Source organism: Balaenoptera borealis (genome assembly GCF_965194805.1).
Source record: "Balaenoptera borealis genome assembly, chromosome: 15".
Classification (NCBI taxonomy): Eukaryota; Metazoa; Chordata; class Mammalia; order Artiodactyla; family Balaenopteridae; genus Balaenoptera; species Balaenoptera borealis.
The window spans coordinates 69,378,891-69,402,520 of NC_138871.1; the positions used below are offsets into that span (position 1 = coordinate 69,378,891).

The 23,630-nt window shown below is 45.0% G+C and overlaps 1 protein-coding gene across 23 annotated transcripts in view; it reads left to right on the top strand.

The window, feature by feature from the left end:
* LOC309611857 (uncharacterized protein) overlaps positions 1-23,630 on the top strand; it is a 112,999-nt gene that overhangs the window by 70,081 nt on the left and 19,288 nt on the right. For 2 of the 23 annotated variants that reach the window (XR_014234779.1, XM_082356831.1), the window contains one exon: positions 1,713-1,966. The exons of the other annotated variants lie outside the window; for them this stretch is intronic. Coding sequence is in view for 1 of the 2 variants with exons in the window: in XM_082356831.1 (XP_082212957.1) it covers positions 1,713-1,764 (52 nt within the window). In the remaining variant the exon portion in view is untranslated. The remainder of the gene's footprint in view (positions 1-1,712; positions 1,967-23,630) is intronic. 23 annotated transcript variants of the gene reach the window in all.

Below are 23,630 nucleotides of genomic sequence, written 5' to 3' on the forward strand. Positions count from 1 at the left end.
GCCTGTGGGCGTGTCATTTAGCTTGCTGATGTGTTACAGGGAGCGTATACTGAGGCTCAAGGTCTAGTGGAAGTCAACTTGTCCGCCATCTTGGACCCATTTGGCTCTAATCAGTTTATGTCATGTCCTCGGGCTATGTCATTCCTTTAAAGTTTGTGCCCTGCCCCCTTCCCTCCTGTTTTAGTATGTTCCAAGTTGAGAATACCTCTCTTTTATCCCTGTGCTTCTCTCTGTCTCCACAGAGAGTCCCATGGGGAATGTGAGTCAGGATGAGACAAGAGGCTACTCTCCATACAGGACTTTTTTTTTTTGGCTGCGTTGGGTCTTCGTTGCTGCGCGTGGGCTTTCTCTAGTTGTGGCAAGCAAGGACCACTCTTTGTCGCGGTGCATGGGCTTCTCATTGCAGTGGCTTCTCTTGTTGCGGGGCACAGGCTCTAGGTGCGTGGGCTTCAGTAGTTGCAGCATGAAGGCTCAGTAGTTGCAGCATGTGGGCCCTAGAGTGCGCGGGTTTCAGTAGTTGCGGTGTGTGGGCTCAGTAGTTGCCGTGCAGGCTCTAGGGCACGCGGGCTTCAGTAGTTGTGGCTCATGGGCTCTAGAGTGCAGGCTCAGTAGCTGTGGCGCATGGGCTTAGCTGCTCCATGACATGTGGGATCTTCCTGGACCAGGGATCGAACCCATGTCCCCTGAGTTGGCAGGTGGATTCTTAACCACTGCACCACCAGGGAAGTCCCTCCACACAGGACTTTTATTCTAGGGTATAGTTGGCAGTCTCAAGCCCAGCCTTCTAGGGGGCCTGACCAGCCCTGGATATTGGAGGTGCGGGAAACAGGTGCTGCCTGTTACTGGCTCATCTGGTGAGCCTTTCCTTCCCTCCATACTTCTCCATAACAGGTCTGCCTACTCAGAAAGCAGAGTCAAAGCCGGCCTGTGAGGTGCTTTGTTTTACTTGAATGCCTCTTTAGATTTTTGCTTGGGCTGTTCCTCCGGATTAGAAACCTTTGTTGGCATTCATGAACTTTCTTCATACCCAAATGAAGTAGATGCAGACAACTTGCTTGGGCACCAAAGCTTAAATCCCTGTAAAGCAAATGACCAGGTCCCTGCTGAGGGGCAGCCAACGGCAATGATTTCTGCAGTCAGGCTCAACTCAGGCGCTGTGTCACTAACTGGAGCACACTCTGGTTTCTGCTGAAAGTGAGCTTAGAACTTTTCCCAAATTCTGTTTGTCTCTTAAATGATCTCACCCCCAGGATGAGAGAAAGATTTTGCTTTCTCTCTCCAGTAATGATCTCACTGGAAGAGTGGTTGAAACTTGATATCCTGACAGGCAGCCCCTAAGATGGCTCCAATGATCCCCATCTCCCCGTATTCACACTCTGGGGTACTCCTCTCCCTTTGAATGAGGGCTGGACTTACTGACCTATTCTAAGAACAGAATAGAGCAAAAAGGATGGGATGTCACTTCTGAGATTAGGTTATAAAATGACTCTGGTTTCTGTATTGGAAATGTATCCACATTTTTCTTTTCCTCTCCTCTCCTCTCCTCCCTCCCCTCCCCTTCCCCCATCTTGTTTTCCCCTGGAAATGTATCCATGCTTCCTTCTCCTCTCCCTTTCTCCCATCTTCCTGTCCTCTCTCCTCCCCTCCCTCTCTTTCACCCCATCCCTTCTCTCCATCATCTCTCTCTCTTGCATCATTCACATTGGGGGAAGCAAACTGCCATGTTGTGGGCAACTCTATGGAAACGCCCGCGTGGTGTGGTGAGGAACGGAGACCCTCAGCCCAACGACTGGGAGGAACGGAAGTCTGCCAGCTTCCCCATGAGAAAGCTCCGAAGTGGATCCTTCAGCCCCAGTTGCGTCGAAATCACTGCAGCCCCAGCCGACAGCTTTACTGCAGGTTGATGAGATACCCTGAGCCAGAATCACTGGGCTGAACTGCTCCTGGATTCCTGACTTACAGAACTGTGAGATAATAAATGTTTGTTGTTTTAAGCTGCTAAATTTTGGAGTAATTTGATATGCAGCTATAGATAAATAGTATATATACCCATGTAGGAGCTCCAAATGCATGGCTTTCATTTCTTCACTAGCGATTTGTTTATAACCTTCGTGCCGTCTGCCTTCTGTCTCCACCAAGGCCGCTGCTGGCCCATCACATTGTGCCAATTAAGAAAAGGGATCCATTCCACAAGATACTTTTCTCCCTTTGGCTGGAAAATTGTCATGAATATCCACTCTGTGATGACCGGGAAGGGAGGATGCCTTACAGATGGGCTGCCTTTGTGCAGTGCACGATCCGATCCGCATCGTTGCATGTAGCGCCCCTGACCTTTACTCCTGCTGAAAAGTTCCTTTCCACTGTCATCAAATCTGATGACCTTTCCTTAGTTCTCCTTCTCTTTGATCGCTCAGTTTCATGTGACATTAGGAACCACCCCCTCCTCTTTGCAACTTGTTATGTTGGATTGAAGGAGACAGGACGGAGCCGGATTAAGGATACAAGTGGTATATTGCTAAAAAGATTGATTGGCTATTCCAACAGCCGCAAGCCCCAGCACGGCTCTTCACCAAGCCAGACCTTCACGGTAATCTACCCAAGACGTTCATTGCCTGGGGGCTTCCTGCTCTCATTCTCAAGGTCACCTCTGGTTCCAGTTTCCTGTCTCCAACCAGTTCTTGTTCTCTGCTCTGGCCTTGGGCCTTTCCCTTTATTGCTACCCTGGTGTTTGTGCCAACAGGGAATTCATCCTTTGTTCCTTACTTTTTACCCAAACCTCCCTACTCCAATAAAGTTTGAGGAGATGGAAGGAGTCCGTTTTCATTACAGAGCTGCAAACAGTGGACTGTGAGAACCCTCTACTTTCAGAAGTCCTCTGGGGACTCTGTACTCCCGCTGGTCCCCCACTCTGTTCTCCCATCCCGTCACCAATGCAGCCCTATTTAACCTTTTCCTTCATAAGCTTGTCTCCTGCTAGCCTATGCCTCCAGTCACACCTGCCATCTGAAGGCTGATAAAGGTACTATCCTGTGGGAAGACAGTTTCCTCCCTAAGAGGAATTCTGTTACCAGACATTAAGCCAAGGTGTTTTTCACAGGCCTCAGTTCTTAAAGTTATCCCAGATGGATCAAGTGTTAAAGGTCACCTGTCCAGACCGACTCAAAGTGGAGGGAGCAGTTTTAAGACAGTGAAGATTCTTTTCTAGAATTCTCTTCTCTCTGGGACCATTTTTTTCCCTCTTCCTGGGCATTTCCCCCAGTGTGCTGCTGACACATCTTACCCTGCCTTTCTGGGTTCCTACCATAGCTCAGAAACTGACTTCTGATTGGATGGATTCTCCACTGCACTTCATGCAAGCAATGCATGAAAATAATTACAAAAATAATTACAATGGAATGGGTACCTGGGTTGCTCTTCACGCAGGCCCAGTCTTGCTGTACATGACATTTCCTTTGACCAGCTTTGAAAAATCCAATTTAGATGATCACCACCTGCAGTTTCAGTCTTGCATGCAATGCTAACTCAGAGACTCTTGTTACCAAAACAATTTGGTTAGACTTTGCTGAACAATCTCTCTCTCTCTCTCTCTGACATTGCTGCTTTCCAAAAGTTTCTGAATCATGTCACAAATTCTGTCCCTCTTTGCCTTTTGTGATGTAAAGCCTTTCCTCCCTCTCCTTCCACCTCTCAGACCAACTGTCTCTCTTTCTTTAGACCAGCTTCCTTCTTCTGTTTCCCAAAGGTGAGCCCTTCTGGCTCACTTTTCCCTCTTTCCCAGGAAACCTCATCTACTCTTGAGGTTGGGCTATTACTTTTAAAAGTTAATAGATATCTCCTTTATTTATTTATTCATACACACACACACACACACACATATGTATATGTTTTTACAATCCTAGCCATTTTTAAGTGTACAGTTCAGTGGTATTAAGTATATTCTAAGTATATTCATACTGTACAAACTTCACCACCATCCATCTCCAGAGATCCTTTCACCTCGTAAAACTGAAGCTCTGTCTCCATTAAACATTGACTCCCCATTCTCGCCTTCCCAACCCCTGGCAACCATCATGCTACTTTCTGTCTCTATGAATTTGACTACTCTAGGTACCACATAGAAGTGGAATCATACAATATTTGTCCTTTTGTGACTGGCTTATCTCAGCATAATGTCCTCAAAATTCATCCATGTTGTAGTATGTCAGCTATTACTTTTATACAAGTAATTCCTATGGATCCAGTCCTTACCTCTCTTTTATGATTCGCTTCTACACTCCCAGTTACCTTGTGGATTCTTTAACATTGAATCACTGCAGTCACCTCAAAGACCACAAGTCTAAAATCATGCTCACCTACCTTCCCTTCAAATCAGAGGTTCCTCATTTCTATCAACAGAAATAAATTTCCACAGTCTCTTTACATCTTGGGTCATTTTTTTTCCTTCTCCCTTTATCTTTCCACCTCAAGTTACTCCACAGCTTGTAAACTGTCTATAGCTCCTTATTGCCTATATAATGAAGTCCAAAGTCGTAAAGCCACTCACAACCTGGCTTTGAATTAGTTGGGATTAGGCTCAGTTGCACGTGTCAGAAAACCCAAAATAATAGTGCCTTAAAAATGAGATAGAAGTTTATTTACTTTCTCTCATGCAAATGAATTCTGGAGATAGGCAACCCAGGTCTGGTACATAAAGCTGTTAGGGACCCAGACTCCTTTCTAGTTCACTGCTCTATCATTTCAAGGACATCTCTATCCTCATGGTTTAAGATGCAGCCGGAGCTCCAGCCATCACATCTGCGTTCCAGGCAACAGGATAGAGGAAGGGGTAAGAAGAAAGGGCACATGCTAATTGTTGTCTAAGGGCATTTCTTAGAATTATCTCCATACCATTTGCAATTATATCTCATTGGCCAGAACTTAGTCACATAATCACATCTAGCTACCTGGGAGGATGGAAACTATAATCTTTATTTGGGTGGCCCCATATCAAACTAAAAACTGGGAGTTCTGTTACTAAGGAAGATGGAAGACTAAATATTAGGTAGGAATATTAGGCCTCTCTTCTGCTTCAGAGTGCCCTCTGCACACCCTGGTATCAACACATCCCATTAGAATGGGATTATTTGACACTTGCTATCACTCCCACTAGGCTGAGAGCTCTTTAAGGCTGAGAATCTTGTCTGCTTCATTTTTGTGCTCTGGTATTTGGTGCAGTGCTTGGCAAGGAGGAGGGGCTCAACAAGTGTTTGATGAAACACTGGCAAAAATTATACAGGAGGGAAGGGCCAGGAAAGTGTCCCAGAACAAGGAAGAAGCTGCTTTGGGGTAAATAATCCTCTCCTAGAAAAAATAACAATAATACTAATGAAATTAAATAATGTCCTAGAACATCATTATGCATTTGTGATTAGGACAGATATTTTTTTTCCCCCTAACAGAAGAAATAAGCTATTCAGTGGTGTTGAGACGATGCTTGAAGTCACATATCCATTTAGTGCTGAGGAGGCCTGGAGCCTGCATTCCTTCACTCCAAGCCCAGCGATCTCTTCCCTAGAATGGGGAGGCCAGAGCAGACTGCTGAATGACCTACCTCCAGTGCACCAGCTCCAAATTCCTTTTGCTTTGTAAATAAATGAAGTCCTGGAGGCCTGCTTCAGAGCGAAGCAGCAACTCCAGGGAAGGCCCAGAGAGGAGCTTCAGAGTGTGCCTTCTCCAGACGGGGACACCCCACCAGGCTGTCTGGCCTCTGTCAATCACCAGCCTTGTAAATTCATGGGAGGCCCAGGACCTGTAATCTGCAGCTGCCTGGACTTCAGTAAAAGTCTATCTTGGGGCCCATCCCACACAGTGTGTTCTTAAAGTGCCATAAAGGTCTCATTTAATTGTTGATTGCCCCCAAACAGGAACTCAAGAACAATATTAGAGTCAGGCCTCGCTCAGGGGGAACCATGTCTTACACTGGACGAGAGAATAGGGCTGTTGACATGCTTTCCTGTCTAGTTCCATCTTGGGCTCAGTACAAGTTTTGCAAGATAGTGAAGCATTAACTGTGCCTTACACTGATTCAAAGCACTCTCAGGCCTTCACTAACACAGTGGTTGGCTCGCCGAAGGTGGTCCTGGGACCAGCAGCATCAGTATCACCTGAAAATTGTTAGAAAGGCAAATTCTTGGACTCCCTCCAGGCTAACTAAATTAGCAGCAATCTGAATTTTAAGCTCTCCAGGTGACTCTGAGAAACACTGCTCTAGTAGGCACCCAGGTGAAAGTTGTAAGTGTTGGAAGCAAGAGCTGGCGGCTCCTTGGGCTGCAGTGAGAGTCTCGGCAGGCTGGTCAGGTATATCCTGGCGTGTTTGGGGTGTTGGCTTTGAAGAGGCACTAAGGTGTCTGTCCAGTGCGTGCTGCTTCCTGAGAGGAGAAGGCGCATCCCAAAGGAGGAACCACGGCCAGCCAGGGGCAACAAGTAAGGGAACTGGTGGGACCCCGCCATGGAGGAGGGTGGGCAGCCAGCTGGGACAGGCAGGTCCGGTTAGGCACACCAGGGCCTAACGTGCAGGCCGGGCCAGAGTGGATGCTGGTCTCTCGGACAGCTTTCTCTTGTGCTCTTGGGTACGGGCCAAAGATTCTAGGCTGCCTGGTTGTCAGTGAGTTATCGATTTCTGCCCTATTACTTGGTAATACCCTTCCTAGGTGCCTTGCATGAGCAAACACTGTCAATGAGCAAATTGCATTCTCCACATTCACAATATGCCTGGCACCTGCCATACCTCTCATTACCCATCTCCCTCCAGCTCCTTGCCATGGTGATGTGTGACAGCACCTCCCTCGGAAGGGGTGCACTTGGATGTTATGCCATGAGTACTGTCGGCTTGATTGGGCTTTCAGGCATTCGTTTCACATCTCTACCTGCCAGTGCTTTGTCATTCCAGGGACGGGAAGATGAATGGGATATCAGTATTACATGCAGTCAGGAACTGGTGTGCCTGAGTTGGCTGTGTCATGTTAAAATCAATAAATCATCTTATGAAAAGTTATTGGTAAAAATCACTTGTCCCAGTGCTGTAATTAAATCCTGTAACTCCATGTTTACTAGCAGGCGGTGAAAGTTCTAGCCTACGTGTTTTACACATTGACGCTAAATAATGCACCAGTCCTTGCGGTCACATCACCATCATTGTGTCTGCACCTGTGAAGGTCGTGGCTCAGTTGGGCGGAGCCGGAAGGAATGCCAGGATCTTAGCATTGGGGGTGGGGAAGAGGTAGGCACCCATTTGGGGAGTTGGATTCTGAGGGAGGTGACCAAAAACTTACTGTGTCCACATCAGTAATTGGGTTTGACAAATGATAAGGGTTTGCTAGTGTCCAAGTGTGGGGCATGGAAAGGGGAGTCTCTTGGTCTTGGGGAGAAGCAAGAGTAGACAGGTAGCCACTTGAAAGTCCATCGGGCTTAGAGCTGGGTGAGCCAAGGGCAAGTCTTCATAGCAGGGACCAGCCAAAGGGGTAGGGACTCCAGGCCTAGAAACAGGAGCTACCCAAGAACTCGGTGGTGACTGGACGGTTTAGAGAAGGTAAGTGGACATGTGAGTGTCTGTTGCAACAGATGTGTGCCTGGAAAGGTGACTCCAGTACACCAGCTGGTGGGTGAGAGGCTGTACACCTACCAGGATTGGCTCCAGACCAGGAAAGGTGTCGGGGGGCGCTGAGGGAGGTGGGACTGTTGATGCCTGGGCCCCAATTCCACTGCTGGGAAACGTGGGGTGAATGATCAGTTAGATAGTTTCCAAGGAGGTCATGGATTTTTTCCGAGCTTTAATTACAAGTCTACCTTTCCACATGTGCGCCCCACCCCTGCCCTCCCTGGAGGAGGTTTCTGGAGCGAATGCAGAGGGTTGTAGAAGAAAGCAGTTTGGAATCGGGCCAACCAGGCTCTGAATCCTGGTTTTGTTCTGTGAATCTGGGTATTTTGAGGGAATTTCTCTTCATCCTGCTGAGTTTCAGTTTTCTCATCTCTGAAATGCAATCCCTCGTGCCTCCTTCACAAATAGTGCAGTTGTGAGGGTGAAGGAGGTCAAGCACCTACTTCATCACGAAGGCTCCTGCTCCCCCCTCCCAGCCCACATCCTGTACAGGGGACTTGAGCCCTCTGTATTTTGCAAACCCGAGTGACTGCCTCAAATAAACACAAATTAGCCCATCTGCATCAGCTTTGCTGTAAACAGGGGCTTGGGGAGAGGGAATCTATTTCTTTCACTTGGAAAGCCAGAGGCAATTTTCTTTCCTTTTCTTTCCTTTTCGTAAGAGAGAATCTATGCTGGATATTCTATCCGAGAGATCAAGTTCAGTCCTCTGGGCATGGAGTCACACGATATCCATCGAAATTACAGGGAAGGCTGAGGTCTGGGCCTCACCCACAATGTTGATTGTGGATGTGGAGGGAGTCTAGCTCTGGTTGCATGTTGGTGAGAACCAGGGTGGGGTGTGGGCTCAGGCACTTAGGCCATCTACTCTATGCTGCCACTTTGGAACAACCCAATACTTCGTTCCCCTCTGGAGGAATGAATTTCTAAATTCCTGCCTCATAGCCAGAGTGTGAATTTGGATTATACCACTTCAAACAGCCCTGTTTGCTCTGTGCCCCGCCTGTGCCCCGTGCCCCCTTGGGTTTGAGCTGTGTTTGCTGCTATTAGCCAAAAAGGGGAGGTCCTTTGGCCCTTCAAAATATCATCCAGTGGCAGGGCCGCCTGGCATATCAGAGCCTTACAGCTGCATCTAATCTTCCTGGAGTGGGCAGCTGAGGCACCCCAGCGTCCTGGCGCCTGTGGGCGGGTGATTGGCTTGCCCCAACTATGCATTTGAACTGAAGAGCCTTCAAAAGGAAGAGTCACGTTACAAAGCTATAGATGTTCCTAAGTGCTGTGCGTCAGGGGTACGTGATATGTGTATGTCATCCTGGCTTAAAACAAACTCTTGAGAGCCATTGGATCCCCAGCTGTTTTTGCTACACAGATTGGTAAAATGCACATGGAGATTTTTGGAAGATGTAGGGGAAAATGGTAGAAAAGAATAAAGGAGGCCTTTTGGGGGACAATTCTGGAGGAGGAGGAAGGAAAGGGACAGAGGGGATGAAGAAAAGGGGAGAAGAGAGAAGGCTGGGGGAGGAGAGGCAGTCAGCCGTAGTTGAGTGATCCAGTTCTATGTGCATACAGTATGTCGCTACTGTATGCCAGGTATGAATGCCAGCACCTGCAGCCATAAACGCTCACTGTGCTCTGCTGTCAACAGCAAGGTGAGGTTTCCACAGGGGAATGTGTCACAGTGAGTGTCCAGCGCTCTGGACATCTCCCTGAATGCAGCCAGGGAAGCATCTGCCCTGGAGAACTGGCTATGGCCATGGCCTTGGTTTCCATTCCTTTGGAAGACATCACCACAAGCTCTTCAGGACCTAGACTGGTGTTGTTTACTGCCCTGTCCCCAGGGTCTGGTGCAATGCTTGGCACAAGGTAGATGCATAGTAAATATCTATTGAATGAACAGGAATGAATATTTGATTGAATACTGTGAAAAATGCCACCAGAGACTGAGGAAGGACTTCAGTCCAAACATGGCTCACTATGTGAGTGCTTCTTAAATTTTTTTTTGAATATTGTATTACTGTCTTTGAAGATGGAGTAAGGGGTCTTACAGCGAAGGAATACAGGTAGCCTCTACAAGCTGGAAAATGAAAAGAAGCGGTTTATCCTCCTAGAGCCTCCAGAAGGAATACAGTCTTGCTGACACACACACACACACAAAATTACTCTCCCAAGAATCTTGTTTAGATGTTGATTAAGTAGGTCTGGGGCAGGGCCTGAGCCTCTGCATTTCTAACAAGCTCCCAAATGATGCCGATACTGCTGGTCTGTGGGCCACTCTTTGAGCAGAGATCTTCATCTTTCCTAAAAGCTGGCCAGTCATCTACTGATTTGATCTAGCATCCCCCTGACCTCAGAAGTGAGGGCCACTTGGGTCTCACTGAGAAGTGGTTAGAAAGGCTGAAGTCTCCTTCACCAGAAAGTAGAAGATTATAGTTTGGAATTCAAAAAGAACTTAGTTCCCAGCCTTGTCTGCAACTTGCTGAACTCTGTGGTCCAGTGACCCAGGACCAGACAGAAAGAGAATGCAAGCATTTCCCCTCTTCCCACGGCTGGCCCCCTGGGACATCCCTGCGGTGGAGAGGTTTGGGTCCTGCAGCCTTACCAAGCACCCCTTGTGACCAAAGCCTTCCTAAACTCCAGGGAGGTGGTTGCTAGGATCCCATGGGTATGTTAGGGGTCTTTTCTCTGTTCTGGGATCTTTTTTTTTTTTTTTTAAACATCTTTATTGGAGTATAATTGCTTTACAATGGTGTGTTAGTTTCTGCTTTATATTGAAGTGAATCAGCTATACATATACTTATATCCCCATATCTCCTCCCTCTTTCGTCTCCCTCCCACCCTCCCTATCCCACCCCTCTAGGTGGTCACAAAGCACCGAGCTGATCTCCCTGTGCTATGCGGCTGCTTCCCACTAGCTATCTATTTTACATTTGGCAGTGTATATTTGTCCATGCCACTCTCTCACTTCGTCTGTTCTGGGATCTCTGAGGCTCTCTTTCTAGGATGGACATTACTCCCGGAGATTTTGGACAGACCCAATTCTCCTCTGGAATCCAATCCAGCTATACACAACCACCATCACTTCCGTTTCCACCAACTTGTTACTTCCACCACTGCCTCTGCCACTTCTGCTGCTGCCTCTCCATCACTGGCACCACGGCACCAACTCCATCATCTCCACCTCCACTGCCTCTAGCTTGCACTCATAGAGCTTTTTAAAAAATTTTTTATTTTTTATTTATTTTTGGCTGCATTGGGTCTTCGTTGCTGCACACAGGCTTTCTCTAGTTGTGGCGAGCAGGGGCTACTCTTCGTTGTGGTGCGCGGGCTTCTCATTGCGGTGGCTTCTCTTGTTGCGGAGCACAGGCTCTAGGCGCGAGGGCTTCAGTAGTTGTGGCGCGTGGGCTTCAGTAGTTGTGGCTCGCGGGCTCTAGAGCGCAGGCTCAGTAGTTGTACAGCACGGGCTTAGTTGCTCCGCGGCATATGGGATCCTCCCAGACCAGGACTTGAACCCGTGTCCCTTGCATTGGCAGGTGAATTCTCAACCACTGCGCTACCAGGGAAGTCCTCACATAGAGCTTTGGTAGTTTTCACAGTGTTGTCATGTCAACCTGTGTGGTAGGCACTGTTACCTCCATTTAAAAGAAGTATAAGGGCAAAAGAAACTAAACTCTACGTCTGAGGTCTCAGAGCTAGTAAGTGGCAGGGTTGGAACACAAATCAGTGTCATCTGATTCCAGAGCAAGTGTCATCACCCACTGTTCCAGTGTCTCCTCGAAGGGGCCGTACAGTCTATTCCAGTCTCATCAGTGGGTTTACCCAGGCAGGGAGGGCCTGCTCCGTGGAGAGGGGCAGATTTATCCTCCCCTGGGCGTGGTGCTTATCCAGCCAGAGAGAGAACTCAAATCTCCCAGAGTCCAGTGGCCAACCCCATTCATTTATGGCCATGTTTCTGTGCCAAAGCAGCAGGCTGAATGGTCACTTCGTTGAAACTTTTAATTCAATGGAGTGGATGGGGGAAGTGGTCAGCAATGTCACTGTCACTTCATGACTGCTTGTAGAGCCAACCTTTGAAAGACATTTATTTGTATCTTAAAAAAAAAAAAAAAAAAAGCAACAACCCCCTTCACCCTGCTCCCATCCTGAGCCTGTGATGTGGGCAGAAGACGCTAAATTGTAAAACACTGATCATAATGCCTTACATTGTTATGGCAATGTACACCTGCTAATTAGCCCATAACACTTTGTTTCATCTTACTCCTCCTGATGCCTCCTTTTAAGCTTGGCAGGACAGGTATTATTAACCTCATTTTATAGATGGGAAAACTGAGGCTCAGAGAGGTTAACGGACTTGCTCGAGGTCACAGATCTAGGTCCATAATGCAAATTGTCTGCCCCCAGTTCTGGTGCTCTTTGGTCACATGCACATGCTATGGTGGTCACCTGCCTTGAATGCACAGTGTCACCAACCAGCAGAGAACCTTCAGAGGGGACATTCCATCCAAGCCCTGGCAGATTTATTACCAGTAGCTGTCATGCCTTATTTTATTATCCCCAAATGCGACTCTTTAGAAAAACACCTGAAAATTAACCAAAGTGCTCTGGGAGCTGAGTTGGCATCTGAATGAGAACAGGACGTGGAACACCCAGGGGAGGGGCAGGAATGCTTCTAGAGGGAGGGGCACAGGTACTAGAAACGAGCAGGTCCAAGGTCACTCCCAGAGATAGCTGATGTAGGGAGCAGCAGGCAGGGGTGTGCCACCCAGCAGGCCAGGCTCAGGTCTGGAAGAGCCGGGGCAGGAGTCACGTCAGGCCCAGAGTCTGGGTTTTCAGAACCCAGGCCCAGAATTCTGAAGAAGAATTGTCAAGGACTCATGTCTGGCAACAAACAGCCTGGGCAAAAAAAAAAAAAAAAAAAAAAATTGTGTCTAGGCAAGAGACCAAGAATACCAAGCATGGAGACCGACACTAACTAGGGTTGCATAAAGCAGAGGCCGTTTTTAGACTTCCTGTTCAAGACAAAACTAGGTTTAAGTGTTTAGGTTGGTCTGAATCCACGGCGGAAGGCAAGCAGGCCAGTAGACGGCAGTGAGAGAAGCAGGAGGTGGAGCGCAAAGGATGTCTCTGACAATTTTTGTAGATCTGTGTTTCCCAAGCTGACAGTCTGCAGAACACTGCTCCATAGGATGCTTCTGAGCGTGTCAAGACAGAAGGGTCTGTGCTCAATAAAGATGGGAAATACTGGATTAAATGAAGCTATACAGGTTCCTTTATTACAGGAGTCCTCAGCACCTTTAATATGCAAATATGCAATGTGAATTTCCAGGTGAGAACAATTAAAAGCAGAATTTTCCAAACTTTTTTGACCCCTCCCCCTTTTATTTTTGCCTTGACACACTTGTTAACATCTCCTGGAACAGTGTTTGGGAAACTCAGTCCAACCCTCGCTCACCTGGGCCAATGGCAACACCTGCAGTGCTTTCTGCTTCCATATTGGGACCCTGGCCTTCTCCCTCCTCACGAGTGTGCTGGAGGAAGGGGTGGTTAGCTTCAGAAACCTGAACAAAACAGAAGATTAGCCCACCCTTTCATCTCTAATTTGGCATGTTTCCTTCCAGTCTTTTTTTCAATGCCTTTTTAAAGCTTGGTTATCACAGTCTAACACATTTTAAACTCGTGTTTGGGGTCTTGTATCCGGGGGTTGGCAGCCTGTCTCAATCAATGTGCCAAACTATACTGAAATTCAGAATAAAAGATCAACAAAGCCGGGGGACCCCAGCCTTTCTCTGCTTACCAGGACATAAGCTGCCCACCTTGTTCACCCAGCGAGCAGGACCCAGAGGGACAGAGTGGAGTATGGGGCAGTCAGTCCTTATTGTCTTTTTGGGTCAAGCATAGTCCTATGTGTGACCATAGCCATCTGGGCTGGAACCAGCAACACTCCCTGATTTTTTTTTTTTACGGATCTGTTCCCTTGTTGTTCCTCCTGCTCTGGCCTCAGCCCCTCTGTGTTGGGAAGTCCTTAATGGTCATTGACTACTACAGTGGTTCTCAAACTTGGATATTGATCAGAATTACCTGGAGGGCTTTTTAAAACACAGATTGCTGGGTCCCACCCCCAGAACTTCTGATGGGATAGACCTGGGATGGAAACTGAGAGTTTGCATTTCTATTATGTTCCCTTGTGATGCTGATGCTAGTGGTCAGAGGACCACATTTTTAGAACTATTAGCCTGTAGTTCCCAGACCTGAGTATTAGAATCGGCTCGGGAGATTGGTTACTTGGAGATTCCTGGAGCTCACCTCAGCCCTACTGAACTGGAATCGCCAAGGGTCAATATCTTGTCTGCCTGGCCTGGCCTCTGGTGGCCTGCTTCCCTCTCTCCTGTGCCAAATAGGAATACTGGGATACTGGCCCCTCCTGTAGTGAACTTCCTCAATTGCCCATTGGCACAGAAACCCATCATCTCCAGTGTGGCTAGGAAAGTTGACAAGGAGGATTTGTATTTGCCATTTGATTAGTTTTAAGAAGGTCCCTATCTGGATGTAATCTTTTTTTTTTCTCTCTAGTGGAAGTAAAACTATCATTTGTGTAGCACTTACAGTTTGTCAAGTGTTGATCTTTGACAGTAATACTATGTCGTAAGAATCATAAACCCCATTTTACACATGAAAAGTCTGTGGCTCAGAAGGTTTAAGAAATCGGCTAATGACTCCAAGTCCCATTATTTTTCTGTTATCCACTGCTGGAGAGAAAGCTCTAAGAGAGTGTGTTTGCACCTGATTTGGAGGGCAAGCTCCTCCCCTGTCTACCTTGGGGCAGGCGTGAAGGCAGACCTAGTAGCTCTGCCTGATCACTGTGGTGAGCCCGTGGCATCAGGCTGCACTTTATTTCAGGTAATTTTTATACAAAGACATCTTGATAGGGCTCTTAAATTTGAACCTCAGACAAACTAGTCTTCAGAATTGAGACTAACTGAATAAATACAATGTGGAAGTAATTAGATGTGCTAGACAATTGAACACATAGTTTTCATTTTCACTTGCCACGTCAAATTTCATTGTATGAATATTATTCTTATTTTAAAAATGTGGAAACTAGATTCAGTAAGACCAGATGACTTATCCAAGGTTATGGGGGTAGCAAGTGGCAGAACTAGAATCTGAAGTCTGTTTGACTTCAAAACCTGTGCTCTTGAAATTAAAATGATCAATAATAACACGTGTTGGTGAGGATGTGGAAAAAATGGAACCCTTATACAGTGCTGATGGGCATGCAAAATGGTACCACCACTTTGGAAAGAAGCTTGGCAGTTTCTTCTAGAGTTAAATGGACCCTTATCATATGACCCAGCAGTCTCACTGCTAGATATTTACCCAATAGAAATGAAACATACATATACACAAAGGCTTGTGTTTGATAGTTTTGTTCACAGTAATCCCAAACAGGAAACTACCAAAATATCCAACAACAGGTAAATGGGATAAATAAATCGTGGTATATCCATACAGAGGAATACTACTCAACAATGAAAGAATAACAACATGGATGAATTTTAAAAAATTGAAGAAGCCAGACATCAAAGAGCATATTCTCTATAATTACATTTACATTTATACAAAATTCTGGAAAAGGTAAAACAAATCTATAGTGGTACATGTGCAAGAGTTATAAAACCCTGTTTTTTTTGTTTGTTTGTTTTTTTTAATTAATTAATTTATTTTTGGCTGTGTTGGGTCTTTGTTTCTGTGCGAGGATTTTCTCTAGTTGCGGCGAGCGGGGGCCACTCTTCATCACGGTGCGCGGGGCTCTCACTATTGTGGCCTCTCTTGTTGCGGAGCATAGACTCCAGATGCGCAGGCTCAGTAGTTGTGGCTCACGGGCCCAGTTGCTCCGCGGCATGTGGTATCTTCCCAGACCAGGGCTCGAACCCGTGTCCCCTGCATTGGCAGGTGGATTCTCAACCACTGCACCACCAGGGAAGCCCCCAAAACCCTGTTTTTTTATCTCCATTTTACAGCTGAGAAAATGAGGCTCAGCAAGGTTAAATAGCTTGTCCAGGATACACAGCCAGCAAGCTACCCTTCTCTTCTTGATCTCAGGCTGTCTTGCTTGACCACACTCTTTTTGCTGGCTCCCTCTTCCATTTGGAAGAGTGTCAGCTTATTTTGCTCAGAGCTGAAGCCTGGACTTACTGCTTCCCTCTGCAAGTGACTCAATACCCTGTAAGGCTGGCATCACTTGGACTTTTCTGCCCCTGTTTTACATCTTTAATCTCACTTTATTTTCTTTCTTTTACTGCCTCTTCTGTTCTCTCTCCAATCTCTTAATACTCCTGCTTGCTCCCTTCAAATCCTCTCTCCTTTGCTTCCTTCTATTTTCACTGTGTCTACACCCATATCTCACTGTCGGGGTGGGAGCTTTCTGCCAGGGTGTGATTCTCAAACATTTTCTTTGGTGAGAAATTAATTATCTGCCCCTCCTAAGGTTGACAGGTTTAGGATGGCAGGATGCCCCATTAAATTTGAATTTCAGCTAAGTGATGAATATTTTTTCAATATAAGTGTGTCCCAAATATTGCATAGGACACACTTATACTAAAGCATTATTTGTTGCTTATCTGAAATTCAAATTTAACTGAGTGTCCTGTATGTTACCTGGCAATTCTAACCCCTCTTGATAGCCCATCATTTTGTTAAGAAAGGACAGGTTTTTGGCAGAACCTCTAAGAACACAGTCTCCCTGGGGAGCAAAATAAGACTGGTCCTTCAGGGTTTCTCCACCTGTGTATCTACCACCCAAGCTCATCTTGTTTAAGTGAGGGATTTCCCTCACTCCCTGCTCTGTCCTTCACCTCTTTAGCTCTGGATACCTTGCCTGTCTCCGACTTACCCACTCACTGTTGTCCTTGCCCTGTTGTGGATCCACGTTCTCTAGCCTTGTCTCTCTCTCTCTCTCTTTTCTTTTTTTTGGGCCATGCAGCATGCAGGATCTTAGTTCCCCGACCAGGAATTGAACCCGTGCCCCTAGAGTGGAAGTATGGAGTCTTAACCACTGGACCGCCAGGGAAGTCCCCCTTGTCTCTTTTCAATACCAACTTGCCCTTGCCCTGCCCAATCTGGCCAGGCTCAGAACTCTATATGCCAGGGTCAAAGCCACAGTACATTGAAGATATCAGTGCATTCCAGACCCCAACTGGGGTCACAGCAAAAAACACTAACTAGGAGCCTTGGCTCTTCCATCCATCTCTACCCATTATGTGTAAGTTACACCAGCAGACTCATTCATTGCCAGGGTTGAAACTGGGCAGGTCTCTGATTCACTAGGCTGTTTTCAAGTGGTTACTGGGTAAAAGGACTTAGAAATATATCCTCAGTAGACAAAGGGCAAAAAGGGCCTATATTTAGTTTATGTCAATAAAATTCAGGTGATTGTTCCCAGAAAGAAACAAGGAAATCTTATATTAAGCTACCTGTTGAGATTATTTTGCAATTCTTACTATTCCCGTTGAGATTTTGCAGGCACAAAACACATGTAAACTCTTTGGTCTGTGGAAAACTAAATGAGAAGCTGTCTGTGGGAGTGGTTGGTTGGTTTACGGTTATAGTATTTTTTTTAATTTATTTTTTTCAGACTTATTGAGGTATAATTGACAAAAAAATTACAAAATATTTAAAGTGTGCAACGTGATGATTTGATATACATGCGCATTTTGAAAGGATTCCCCCCATGGAATTAATTAACACATCCATCACCTCACATATTCAACTTTTTTAGTGTGAGAACATTTAAATTCTACTCGCTTAGCAAATTTCAATTATGCAATACAGTCTTATCAACTATAGTCACCATCCTACACCATCATTAGATCATCAGCCCTTTTTCATTTTGTAGCTGAAAGTTTGTAACCTTTTTCCAGCTTCTCCCGACTTCCCCCACCCTCAGCACCTGGCAACCACTTTTCTACTCTCTGTTGCTATAGTTTGACCTTAATTTTTAAACTTTTTTTTCTAGGTTCTCTATATAAGTGATACCATGCAGTATTTGTCTTTCTCTGTCTGGCTTATTTTACTTAGCATAATGCCCTCCTGTTTCATCCATGTTGTTGCAAATGACAGGATATTCTTTTTTTAAGGTTGAATAATATTCAGTGTGTATATAAACCACATTTTCTTGACCCATTCATCCATCAGTGGGCACTTAAGTTGTTTCCATACCTTGGCTATTGTGAGTAATGTTGTGATGAACACAGGAGTATAGATACCTCTTCGAGATAATGGTTTCATTTCCTTTGGGTATATATCCAGAAGTGGGACTGTTGGATCATAGGGTAGTTCTATTTCTAATTTCTTAAAGAACCTCCATACTTTTTTCCTTAGTGGCTGTACTTTACATTTCCACCAACAGTGTACAAGTGTTCCCTTTTCTCCATATTCTAGCCAGCTCCTGTTATCACTTGTCTTTTTGATAACAGCCGTCCTAACAGATGTGAAGTGACATCTTACAGTTTGTTAAAATTTATTTTAAAATTTTCTTGGAGTATAGTTGATTTACAATGTGTGAATTTCAGGTATACAACAAAGTGATTCAGTTATACATATTCATATATTCCTTCTTTTTCAGATTCTTTACCCATATAGGTTATTACAGAATATTGATTAGAGTTCCCTGTGCTATACAGTAGGTCCTTGTTGGTTATCTATTTTTTTTTAAAAATATTTATTTATTTATCTTTGACTGCATTGGGTCTTTTTTTAAAATTAATTAATTAATTTATTTATTTTTGGCTGCATTGGGTCTTCGTTGCTGAACATGGGCGTTTCTCTAGTGACAAGCAGGGGCTACTCTTTGTTGTGGTGCGCAGGCTTCTCACTGCAGTGGCTTCTCTTGTTGCAGAGCACGGGCTCTAGGTCCACGGGCTTCAGTAGTTGCAGCATGCGGGCTCAGTGGTTGTGGCTCACGGGCTCTAGAGCACAGGCTCAGTAGTGGTGGCTCGCGGGCTCTAGAGCACAGGCTCAGTAGTTGTGGTGCACGGGCTTAGTTGCTCCGCGGCATGTGGGATCTTCCCGGACCAGGGCTCGAACCCATGTCCCCTGCATTGGCAGGCGGATTCTCAACCACTGCGCCACCAGGGAAGCCCCCTCGATATGTATATTCTTAGTGCCATTTTGTGAATTGTTTTGGTTAAATTCTTTCCAAAGTATCCTTTGATGCTATTGTAAATAAAAAATTTTTTCTTAATTTCTCTTCCCGATAGTTCATTGCTGGCATATAGAAATGCAACTGATTTTTTAATATTGATTTTGTATCCTGCAACTGTACTGAATTTGTTTATGAATTCTAACAGGTTTTTGGTGGAGTCTTTAGGGTTTTGTACATATAATATCATATCATTTGCAAAAAAAGGACAATCTTACTTCTTCCTTTTGAATTTGGAGGATTTTATTTCTTTTTTTCTTGCCTGATTGTTCTGGCTAAGACTTCCAATATTATGTTGAATAAAAGTGGTGAGAGTGGGCATCCTTGTCTTGTTTCTTATCTTAGAGGAAAAGCCTTCAGCTTTTCACCATTGAGTCTGATGTTAGCTGTGGGCTTGTCATATGTGGCATTTACTATTTTGATGTATGTTCCATCTCTACCCAGTTTGAGAGTTTTTATCATAAAATGATTAATTTTGTCAAATACTTTTTCCACATCTATTGAAATGATCATCATATGATCTATTTTTAAATTTTTTTTAAATATTAAGGTATGAGGGTTTTTTATTTAATTTATTTTTTTTTGGGCTGCGTTGGGCCTTCGTTGCTGTGCACGGGTTTTCTCTAGTTGCTGTGAGCAGGGGCTACTCTTCGTTGCGGTGTGTGGGCTTCTCATTGCGGTAGCTTCTCTGGTTGCGGAGCACAGGCTCTAGGCTCGCAGGCTTCAGTAGTTGCAGCATGTGGGCTCAGTAGTTGTAGCATGCGGGCCCTAGAGCACATGGGCTTCAGTAGTTGCAGCGTGTGGGCTCAGTAGTTGCAGCGTGCAGGCCCTAGAGCGCGCGGGCTTTCAGTAGTTGTGGTGCGTGGGCTTGGTAGTTGTGGCTCGCGGGCTCTAGAGTGTAGGCTCAGTAGTTGTGGCGCATGGGCTTAGTTGTTCCACGGCATGTGGGATCTTCTGGATCAGGGATTGAACCCATGTCCCCTGCATTGGCAGATGGATTCTTAACCACTGTGCCACCAGGGAAATCCGATCATATGATTTTTATCCTTCATTTTATTAATGTGGTTTGTCACATTGCTTTTGTGGTTGTTTGCATCCCTGGAATAAATTCCCCTTGATCATGGTGTATGATCATTTCAGTTTATTGTTGGATTCAGCTTGCTAATATTTTGTTGAGGATTTTTGCATCTATGGTAATCAGGGATGTTGGCCTGTAATTTTTCCTATAGTGTCCTTGTCTGACTTTGGTATCATGGTGATGCTGGCCTCATGAGTTTGGAAGTATCCCCTCTTCTTCTGTTTTTTAGAAGAGTTTCAAAAGGATTGGTAGTAGTTTTTTTTTTAATTTTTATTTATTTATTTTATTTATTTTATTTTATTTTATTTTTAGTGGCTGTGTTGGGTCTTCATTTCTGTGTGAGGGCTTTCTCTAGTTGTGGCAAGCGGGGGCCACTCTTCATTGCGGTGCGCGGGCCTCTCACTATCGCGGCCTCTCTTGTTGCGGAGCACAGGCTCCAGATGCGCAGGCTCAGTAATTGTGGCTCACGGGCTTAGTTGCTCCGCGGCATGTGGGATCTTCCCAGACCAGGGCTCGAACCCGTGTCCCCTGCATTGGCAGGCAGACTCTCAACCACTGCACCACCAGGGAAGCCCAGTTTTTTTTTTTTTTTTAATGTTTGTTGAATTCACCAGTGAAGTCATCTAGTCTTGGACGTTTGTTCATTGGAAGGTTATTGATTACTGATTCAGTCTCTTCTACACTAGTAATCGGTCTGTTCAGATTTTCTATTTCTTCATATTCAGCCTTGGTAAGTATTATATTTCTAGAAATTTATCTCTTTCTTCTAGATTGTCTAATTTGTTGGCAGGTAATTGTTCATAGTAGTCTCTTATGGTCCTTTATATTTCTGTGGTATGGCTACAGTATTTTAGAGGGGGCAAAGCATGGGATTTACTTTTGGCATTGGTTCAGTGGTAAAGATGGAATCAGTCAATCAGTCCATCAATACAGCACCACTGCCTTGTGAGAACAGCTGTAAAAAACTTTTATCAGAGACATTAAGGAAGACACACAAAGCAATTAGCATACAGGACAATATCATATGCAGTATAATTAAGCTGTTCATGAGGAGGCAAGGTAATAAACGAATTCAGAGGCTAGAAAGGGAGTAGTGGTCTTGGCAGGGAGAAGTTGGAGAAGGAGTCAAGGAGAAGGTGCTGCATGAAGTTGCATCTAGATGGCTGAAAATGTTGAGTTCCAGGGAATGGAGGAGATGCCCTCCTTCTTCTTCCAGAAGCCCCTCCTCAGTGTGGGAGGCACTTGGAAGGAGGCCAGGGTAGGTGACATCTTTGCCATTGTTCCTGGCTTGGGCTCCCACTAGGTTTCTTGGTGGTGCCTGAGGAGGGGCATGGAAGTACTTCTCTCCATGGTGGTGCCTTTCTAGCTCAGTGTGGAGAAGTTTCCAGGGGTCCCTGCCTTTTGGTTCCCTAGCACAGACAACAAGGAAAACAAAAGCTGCCCCCCCACTGGATGGGGGCTCAGGCTAAACTACACTTAGGGATCAGTAAAGGAATAAACTTGGCATGATATTGCACCAAAATCACACTTGGTCACCAGGGGCAGCTGTGCAGCCTCCCAGGCCTCCATTGTAGATGCCACAGCACATTACACCATTCACCTGGTCTGTGGGCAGAGTGTGTGATTTAGGGTAGAGCTAGGGAAAGAGGCAGTGTGGTTTAGTGGGAAGAGCACAGGTAGTTTTTTTAAAAATCTACTTTATTGAGCTATAACATATATGATATAATCACCCATTTTCAGTGCACAGTTTAATGAGTTGTGACAAATGTAACCCTACCACAGTCAAGATATAAAGCAGTCCCATCACCAAGAATTCCCTCCCTCATCCCCTTTTGCACTCACTGCCCCTGCCCCAGCAGGGAGTCCACTTATCTGCTTTCTGTCATTATAGATCTGTTTTAACCTCTTCTAGAATTTCATATAAATGGAATCACAGAGTATGTACTCCTACATATTTGGCTTCTTTATGTTTTTGAGGTCCATCCATGTTGTGAGGATTGGTTGTTCATTCTTTTTCATTGCTGAGTAGTATTCCATTGTATGGATATACGGCAATTTGTTTATCCCATTCTCCTGTTGTTGGGCAGTTTGACAGTTTCCAGTGTTGGACTATTATGAACAAAACTGCTATCAACATTTTTGTACAACTTTTTGTATAGATGTATGTTTCTTTTCTTTGGGGGCAAATATAGGAATATATTACTGGGTCATGTGATAAGGGTACATTTAACCTTAGGAGAAACTGTCAAACTGTTTTCCAAGGTGGTTGAACGATTTTGCATGCCCATCAGCACTGTATGGGGAATTCCAGTTCTTCCACATCCTCACCAACACTTGTTGTTAGTGTTTAAAATTTCAACAGCACAGGTTTTGAAGTCAGACAGATTTCAGATTCTAGTTCTGTTACTTGCTAACCCTGTAACTGTGGATGAGTTATCTCTTCTTATAGAGTCCAGCTTCCAGTCTCATTTTAAAAATGAGAATCCTAATACCTTCTTCATGAAGTTGTTGTAAGGATAAAATGTTTAAAGGTAAAGCACCTGGCCTTGGCTACATGATTTATGTAAAACTTGGGAACCAGGAAAAGGAGAGGGATACAAGTTTGGGAGAGGGGAAGAGTTAGACACTTTAATAACAACAGACTTAAAGTTGAAAAGGAATGAACATAGAATTTCAAGTTTGAACCTAAGAGTAGCTTAGGTAACTATCAGATAGAAGTATAATAACTTGCTGACATATTCTAGCTCAGAAACCAACCACACAGTTATCTCCTAAAACCAGTAATGTATTTGTTCTCAATTTTTTAAATTCTTAAAAAAATTTTTTGTATTAGTTTTTGTTCTCAATTTTTAATGTGCACCTGAACCGTTCTAGGTGGAGGTGAAGCAGTAGGGTGATAGATCAATGCAAGAAAAAAATTTAGCTAGAGAGTTTTGAAATACAACTTGCTGTCTGTATGCATCCCTGGAAATTCTGATTCTCATGATTTGGGGCAGGGCCCAGTAATCTGCATTTTTTTTAACAAGCTCTCCAGGTGATTCTGATATCAGTGGAACTTGTACTGTATTTAAGCATGTTCTCAAGAGTGCTGTGGAAGGTATCTAATCATGCCATGCCTCTACTTAAAACAAATCCTTCCCTTCTGCCTCTAACATACTGTCAAATGCATCCTGGACAAAGTCCAACTCCTTAGCATGGCTTCCAAGTTTCTTCACAATTTCCCAGGCTCAAGTACTAAGGAGGATAACACTAGCAGACACTGTTTCTCATCAGGGAAGGAAACAAATCTCCCATTCTCTTTTAAGAAAACACTGCACAGTGTTAATGTGAGGAGGGCACATCTTAAGTCCTTAACAGAAACCAGTTTCGCTACCTGTTTCTTCTGATCAGCTATGAATATTTCCACGTTCCCCAAATATTTTGCCACTCATCCCATAACTCAGACGCTTTTTCTTCCTCCCAATGAAATCCTACCCTTCTTTCATAACTTACTCAAAGGTTCCATTACCTCTAGTCTGAAATCTTCCTGAATTTCTCCTCATTCTGTCTCACGAGGGTCCTTGTATTGTATGCAACTTTACTCAACATTCACTACATGTGTTTACTTGTCTGTCTCTCCATCTAGCACAGTAGTTCTTAATTGTTCACGCCCACTACCTAGGACAGATAACACAACCCCACCCTTCAGGGATCACTCCATGCTCAGGTCCTATTAGGCA